The sequence below is a fragment of the Malania oleifera genome, chromosome 2, assembly GCF_029873635.1.
Source record: "Malania oleifera isolate guangnan ecotype guangnan chromosome 2, ASM2987363v1, whole genome shotgun sequence".
In the NCBI taxonomy this organism is placed as follows: Eukaryota; Viridiplantae; Streptophyta; class Magnoliopsida; order Santalales; family Ximeniaceae; genus Malania; species Malania oleifera.
The window spans coordinates 105,982,726-105,991,202 of record NC_080418.1 but is presented as its reverse complement, the minus strand read 5'-3'; the positions used below and the strand labels follow the sequence as shown (position 1 = coordinate 105,991,202).

Genomic DNA, 8,477 nt, shown 5'->3' with positions numbered 1-8,477 from the left:
TGACTGAAAGTTAGTGAGGATAAATTCAAGAACAATTTATTTCAATAAGAAACAATACACAGAGGAAGCAACTCTCCTTTCTTTCTTTCTCACTGGCTTTACACTCTCAACACACCACATGTTTACAATGCACACACACTCACCTATTTATAGCAATTACAGAAAACAAATAATCAACAATGGTGGGAGTTAAACTTCAACAGAGGTGGGCTGGTAGGTGGAGTAGGTGCTTGCCAATCTCCAATGTCAACAACGATGGGTTGCTGGCCATCTCCATATTCAGTCAAGGTTACTGTTTTCAACATCCCCCCTTAAACTTGACTCTCCTAACTTTGTCATTCCAAGCATTGTCTTCAGTCTAGCAAAAATATCATGTCTGAGTGGCTTTGTGAAAATGTCAGCAATCTGATCATACGTTTTGCAAGATATCAATTCCACTTCTTTCTTCTTGACATGCTCCCTGATAAAATGATACCGAGTATCAATATGTTTGCTTCTTTCATGGTAAACTGGATTTTTCGCAAATGCAATCGCTGATCGGTTGTCGATGTAAACTTTTGTGGGGTTATCTTCAAGAAATCCCAGATACTTCAGTACATTCCTAATCCATATATCATGACAAATAGCCGAGCTGGCAGCAACATACTCAACTTCACATGATGACAATGTTACGATGGGTTGCTTCTTTGAAGACCATGTAAACGTTGTATCTCCCATGAAAAATGTGAATCCAGTTGTGCTTTTTCTTTCATCAAGATCTCTTCCCCAATCGCTATCTGAATAGCCAATAAGTCTGCAGTCACCTCTTGATGAATAAAACATACCATCGGTGATGGTACCTTTGACATATCGGAGTATCCTTTTCACTGCATTCAGGTGGGACTGGTCAGGAGTCTCCATGTATCTGCTAACAAGTCCAACTCCATAGAGTATATCTGGTCTGGTGCACGTCAAATACCTCAAGCTTCCAACCAGACTCTTAAAATATGTGGGGTCAACATCTCCTTGCTCATTCTTTCTCAACTCCAATCTTGTTTCAACTGGAGTTGTCACTGGGTTGCATTTGTCCATCCCAAACTTCTTCAATACTTCTTTTGCATAGTGGCTTTGGGAGATGAAAATTCCTTTCTCACTTTGCACGACTTCTATGCCAAGGAAGTGAGCCATCTGGCCAATATCCGTCATTTCGAATTCTTTGACCATGCTCCTCTTGAAAGCGGCAAACATCTCTGGATTGTTGCCAGTGAAGATCAGATCATCAACATATAGGCAAGCTATCAGCATGCTTCCATTTGTCTCCATCTTTATGTATAGTGCATGCTCGTAGGGACACTTCTGAAATCCATTCTTTTGAAAGTAGTCATCAATCCTCATATTCCACGCACGAGGTGCTTGCTTCAAGCCATAGAGTGCTTTCTTTAACTTGTACACTCTGTCTTCTTTGCCCTTCATTACATATCCAGGTGGTTGATCGATATAAATCTCTTCTTTTAGAAAACCGTTCAAAAATGCTGATTTCACGTCTAGTTGGTAAATTTTCCATCCATTTTGTGCTGAAAGTGAAATAAGTAATCTGATGGTTTCAAGTCTGGCAACCGGGGCAAAGATTTCTCCATAATCAATCCCTTCTTTTTGCTTGTAGCCTTTGGCGACAAGTCTTACTTTATATCTCTGAACTTCTCCTTGAGCATTCTTTTTGGTCTTGTAGACCCATTTCACACCAATGGTTTTGCGGCCCTTCGGGAGATTTGTTAACTCCCAAGTTTTGTTCTTCTCGATGGATTGAATCTCCTCATCCATCACTTTTTTCTATTTGTCTTCTTCGTTAGCTTCCTCAAAGCTAATCGGGTCGCTGGTTAACAATAGACAGTAAAGAGTAACATACTCTTCAATTGGTTCTGTAGTTTCATACAAGTCGGCTAGATTTCGAGCTCCTCTAGGTCTTATGTCTGAGATTTCATGCTCTATTGGTGATGGAGCTTCATTCCTCTGCGATGAACCATGTGGAGGTGTCTGTAGCTTAGGAATTTGTGGCTCGATAGCCATTTCTCTTGTCTATGTAGGTTCTTCTCCTTCAAGTGTCAATTCCGCATCTTTAGAACATTCAGCCTGATCCCATTTTCAAGATTCATTTTCTTCAAAGATGACATCCCGACTGTGAAAGACTTTCTTATTGATGAGATTGTAGAGTCGATATCCCATGGTGCTATCACCGTATCCTACAAGGATACACTTCTCTCCTTTATCATCCAGTTTTGTCCTTTTTGCTTTTGGGATCTTGGCGTAGGCTATAGAGCCAAACACTCTCAGATGACTCACACTGGGCTTGTGAGTACTCTAGGCTTCATATGGTGTCTTTGTATCAAGACTCTTCGTGAGCAGATAGACTACACATAACACTGCTTCTGCCCAAAAACTCTTGGGCACATTTTTATCCTTTAACATGCTTCTAACCATGTTAAGGATTGTGCGGTTCTTCCTTTCGGTTACACCATTCAACTGGGGAGTGTATGATGGTGTGAATTGTTTCTGAATCCCTTGTTGTCTAAGGAATTCCAGGAAAGCCTCGTCTTTGTATTCTCCTCCTTGGTCTGACCAGAGTGACTTGATGCGGTAGCCACTCTGTTTCTCCACAAGAGTTTTGAACTCTTTGAACTTATCGAATACCTCTGATTTCCTTTTCAGGAAGCAGAGCCAGGTCTTCCTGCTATAGTCGTCGATGAAGGTGAGGAAATATCGATTTTGTCCATTCGAAAATGGTCTTAGTGGACCACACACATCTGTGTGTATTAGTTGGAGTGGCATGGTTGATCTCCAGTCGGCTTGCTTTCCAAAGCTGTTTCTTTGTTGCTTGCTCAAAATACAGCTTTCACATATCACATTTGGATGATGGATATTGGGTAAGCCCTTCACCATCTTCTTGCTTCCCAATTGTTTCAAACTTTCAAAGTTTAGATGCCCATACCTTAGATGCCATAGCCAGTCTTTGTCGCTAATGATAGCGCTCAAACACCTTGGCGTATCATGTTGGATGGCAAGCGGAAACATTCGATTCTTTGCCATTTGAACTCGAGTAACAAGCTTTCCTCGAGCATCTATTATCACCATCTACTTATCACTGAGGCTAATTCGATAGCCTCTCTCCACGAGCTGTCCGAGACTAAGTATATTAGTCTTCATGGCTGGCACATAGTAGACGTTGGAGATGTAAGCATGATCTCCAGACTTTTGTTTGATCAAAACATCTCCTCTCCCTTGGACTGGAATTTTAGAATTATCGCCGAAAGAGATCTCCCCCTGAACTTTCTCATCAAGTTCAAAGAATAGGTTCTTTCTGCCAGTCATATGATTGCTGGCTCCAGAATCAAGGTACCAAACACTCTGGTCCTGAGGAGTTGCATTGTGTGCCATCAGCATCAATGACTCTCCATTTGCATGATCAGTTTCAGCAAGGTTGGCCTCCTTGCTAACCTTTTCTTGTTGTCGCCCCCAACACTCATTGCTATAGTGTCCATACTTATGACAATTGTAGCATTGAATGTTTCTTTTGTCTACATTCGAGCGGTTATTGTATCCTCCTCTTCTTTCTTGTCCTCTACCTCGTGGGACATAGTTCTGTTGATTTCGTCCTCCTCTAGTAGGACCTCTTCTGCCTCTGCTACCTCCTTTGGAATCAAAATTTCCAGAATTTCTTCCACGAGATCCTCGGTCTCGTCCTCTTCCTTATTGTGACGTCCCCCCTTTGTCGTATCCTTCTGCAGTGAGGGACAACTTCGTTTGGAGGGCTTGCTCCAGTGCTTTATCATCACTTCTTTTATTAACTTTCTGCTCATGGGCTTGGAGTGAGCCCACAAGTTCTTCTACAGACATTGTTTCCAAGTCTTTTGTTTCTTCTAGGGTCACAGCTATATAATCATATTTTGGATCTAAAGATCGCAAAATTTTCTCACAAATTCTCTCGTCATTGAGAGTCTCTCCATTTCTTCTCATTTGATTTGATACTACCATTACTCGTGTATAGTAGTCTACAATGGATTCAGTAGACTTCATTTGGAGAGATTCGAACTCACCTCGTAATGTCTGAAGACGAATCTTTTTACTTTATTTGCACCTTTGTGTGTTCGATGGAGAGAGTCCCAGACTTCTTTGGATGTCTTCGTGGAGGCGATGATTTCGAATGTGGCCTCATCAAGGTCTTGGTAGATTATGGATTTTGCCTTACAATCTTTCTTTCGATCGGCTCACAAGATCTTTCTTTGAGCATCGGGCATAGCTGCTTCGGCTTCTTTTGATGGGCTTTCTCTGTACCCATCTTCAACGATGTCCGTGACATCTTGAGCACCTAGAAGGGCTCTCATTTGAATCGACTAGTTGTCATAATTTTCCCGGGTCAATTTTGGAATGACCAATTGGGTAGTACCGTTAGCCATCGAATTTAATATATAAAAAAAAGAGAAATGGGCACTGATTTTGGAAAATATGATGCCACCAGTGTTCCAAAGGTCGAAAAACCTTAGGAACCGATTTTGTCTTGCAAAGAACCGGTTTAAAAATCACTGAACCGGTTACAGGAAAATTCTGGTGAATTTTTAAATTAACCGGTTTAACTTAACGACCTTTAACGGCGTTAATGATCCCGTTACACCACGTGGCGTTCTCTGCCCGTGCTGCATGTCGCTGCTGGGAGCGGGTCGGATGCGGGTCAAGTCTCGGGCACGGATCCGGGTTGCTGGTCGCTGGGCCGGGTATCGGGTCGCTATCCGGGTCAGATCTCGCCAATCGGGCGAAGAAGACGCGTGCGGGAGCGTGAGGCGCGTGTGGCCGTCTACCGGAGTCTTCGTCAGCCGTGCGGCGCATGGGAAAAGGGCTGTCTTCGTGGGAGGCGCGTGGGAGCGCGTGAAGAGTCCTCCGGTGTCCGTTTGAGACGTGGTTTTCACCTTTGGAATTGTCTTGAATCGAATTTCAAAATGATAGGCTCAATTTTGAATTTTGAACAACTTCAAAACTGGGAGAAAATCAGATTTTTTCTTTGTTTGCCTTTGTTTGGCGGATTTCAGTGTTCTTGGACGCTCTGATACCACTGATGGGTGGAGAGGAACACTCAGTCACTAGTTGTGACTGAAAGTTAGTGAGGATAAATTCAAGAACAATTTATTTCAATAAGAAACAATACACAGAGGAAGCAACTCTCATTTCTTTCTCTCTCACTGGCTTTACACTCTCAACACACCACATGTTTACAATGCACACACACTCACCTATTTATAGCAATTACAGAAAACAAATAATCAACAATGGTGGGAGTTAAACTTCAACGGAGGTGGGCTGGTAGGTGGAGTAGGTGCCTGCCAATCTCCAATGTCAACAACGATGGGCTGCCGACCATCTCCAGATTCAGTCAAGGTTACTATTTTCACAGACTTATTAGATTAACTTAGGGATAATTTCAAATTAATTAGGTACCGTTCATAAGAACGGGCGCGTAGGGGGTGCTTGTACCTTCCCCTCGCGTAACCGAACTCCCGATCCTAACTCTGGTAACATAGACCCATTCTACCCCTAACGGGATAGTAATCATGTATTCTAACCACACTAAAAGGTTAGTGGCGACTCCGACATTCCATATTTGCCTTGAAAACTAAAATTGATTTTTAATTTCGCCGCCCGGGGCACACGCGCTCATGGGACGTTGCGACACCCACAACATATCTTCCAGTATCTGTATGATCCTCTCTGTCTGTCTATCAGTCTGAGGATAAAATGTTGTACTGAATGTCAACCGAGACCCTAAGGCTCCTTGTAAACTCCTCCAGAATTGAGATGTGAATTGCAGGTCCCGATCAGAAATGATGGACACCGGCATACCATGCAGTCTGACTATCTCTTATACATATAACTCTGCCAATCTACTCATTGAGTAGTTAACTCTGATGGGAAGAAAATGGGTAGTCTTCGTCAGTCGGTCAACGACTACCCAAATAGAATCCTACCCATGGAGTGCCGACGGTAAACCTGTGACGAAATCCATAGAATATGCTCCTACTTCCATTCGGGAATGTGAAGTGGTTGCAATGATCTTGCTGATCTCTGATGTTCAGCCTTCACCTGCTGACAGGTCAAATATTGCTCCACATATCAAGCAATTTCTCTTTTCATATTGCTCCACCAGAAGGATACCCGCAAATCCCTGTACATTTTAGTGCTTATTGGATGTATCGCATACAGGGAACGTCGCGCCTCTTCCAAAATGGTCTTTTTAATTTCAGCATCATTGGGCACGCACAACCTACTATGAAACCTCAGAGTTCCATCATATGAAATATTAAAATCGGCTCCCTGTCCACTCTGCACTTTATCCTCGATCCTTACCAATTCTGCGTCTTGCATATGCACAATCTTAATTTTCTACAGCAAAGTTGGTTGAAGTACCAAATTAGCAATAAATGCTCGGTGATTACCCTCTACCAGCTCCACACCAAGTCTTTCTAGATCCATTCTAATATATTGTTGCACCACCACTGTTGATACTGAGGCACTTCTTGACTTTCGGCTCAAAGCATCAACTACCACATCAGCCTTTCATGGGTGATAATGGATGGTGCAGTCGTAATCCTTTATCAATTCCAGCCATCTCCTCCACCTCATATTTAGCTCCTTTTGTGTGAAGAAATATTTCAAAATTTTATGATTTGTAAATATTTCACACTTTTCACCATACAGATAATGTCTCTAGATTTTCAATGCATACACCACTCCAAACAACTCCAAATCATGTGTAGGGTAGTTCTTTTTGTATTCTTTAAGTTGACGAGAAGCGTATGCAATAACCTTTCCTTGCTACATCAAGACACACCCAATTTCCTTCTGAGATGCGTCACTGTATCTCACAAATCCACCATCTCCTGATGGAATAGACAAAACTGGTGCAGTGACGAGTCGTTGCTTCCATTCCTGGAAACTCTACTCACAATCATCGGTCCATTCGAACTTCACATTTTTTATCGTCAATCATGTTAGAGGACCCGATAATCTAGAAAATCCTTCCACAAACTATTGGTAGTAACCTGCTAGACCCAAGAAACTTCTGATCTCTTAAACATTTCTCGGTCTCGCTCGGTCTCGCCTAGTCCACTACTATCTTTATCTTGCTTGAATCTACAGAGATACCATTCCCAGATATTACATGTCCAAGAAAAGTAACTCGTTCTAACCAAATTCACACTTCTTGAATTTGGCATATAACCTACTTTCTTTCAGTATCTGAAGAACTATCCTCAAATGTGTCTCATGCTACTCGGGGCTCTTTGAATAGACCAGAATATCATCGATGAAAACTACTACAAACTGGTCTAGATACTCATGCAAAACCTTGTTCATCAGGTCTATGAATGTAATAGGAGCATTTGTCAGTCCGAATGGTATAATCAAAAACTCATAATAACCATATCGAGTTCGGAATGCTATCTTTGCCATATCCTCTGCCTTGACCTTCACTTGATGGTACCTGGATCGAAGATCATCCATTGAGTAAACCCGTGTTGCTTGGAGCTGATTGAACAAATCATCAATATGAGGGAGAGGATACTTGTTCTTAACTGTCACTTTATTTATCTCTTTATAGTCGATATACATCCTCATTGTCCCGTATTTTTTCTTTACAAATAGAATTGGTGCTCCCTAAGGCGATATATTATGTTTGATAAACCCCTTATCTAGTAATTCCTACAACTATTCTTTTAACTCTCTCAACTCTGTTGGAGCCATTCTATAGGGAGCTTTAGATATTAGCGCCGTACCTAGAGGTAGATTGATACAAATTCAATCTCACAGTCGGGGAGGCAATCCTGGTAAATCTTATGGGAAGACATCTGAAAACTCCCTTACTACTGAAATATTTGCAAGTTTCAATTCCCCTCCTATCACTTCCTTTATAAAAGCTAAGTATTTGTTGGATTTTTGAGTCTGATCTTTGTTTTGATGCTGACAACCCACTAGTATCTTATGTGTGCGTTTAGTTCAGCACGAACATAAGATACTGCAAAATGGAAGCTAATAGGGACATAAAGCTCACACTCTCCTGGCGAATTGCATTGAAAATGAAGAGTAAGAGAAGAAGACATTTTGATTTTAGTTTGTATTGCATTTAATTTTTATATCTTTGGTCTGTAATATTGCATGCATCAGCATGATATGTTTTGAATGCTCAGAAATGCCGTAGATTGACCATAGGGACTGAATGACCTTTAGGCACTCTTCGGTCGACCGACGCCAGGTTTTTGGGCGTACTTGAAAAGACCTTAGGTCCCAAGACATATGCACTAAAAAGTCTCCAACATCACTTATTATATCTGGGGAATTAAATTGGCTAAAAAATTGAACTTAATTAAAAATATTGAGAGGGTTCGGTATAATGGCTTGGGCTACCGAACAAGTCAACATGTTGACTTGGTGTTCGGCACACGAACCACTTTTGAGCG

The 8,477-nt window shown here is 41.7% G+C and overlaps 1 protein-coding gene across 1 annotated transcript; it reads right to left on the bottom strand.

Moving 5' to 3' along the window:
• Nucleotides 1-384: 384 nt before the first annotated feature.
• On the bottom strand, nucleotides 385-1,452 carry LOC131148301 (uncharacterized mitochondrial protein AtMg00810-like; the record flags this gene model as incomplete). Its single annotated transcript, XM_058098018.1, has 1 exon — nucleotides 385-1,452. A coding segment is annotated over exon 1 (1,068 nt), but the record flags the coding sequence as incomplete, so codon positions are not given.
• Nucleotides 1,453-8,477: the final 7,025 nt, after the last annotated feature.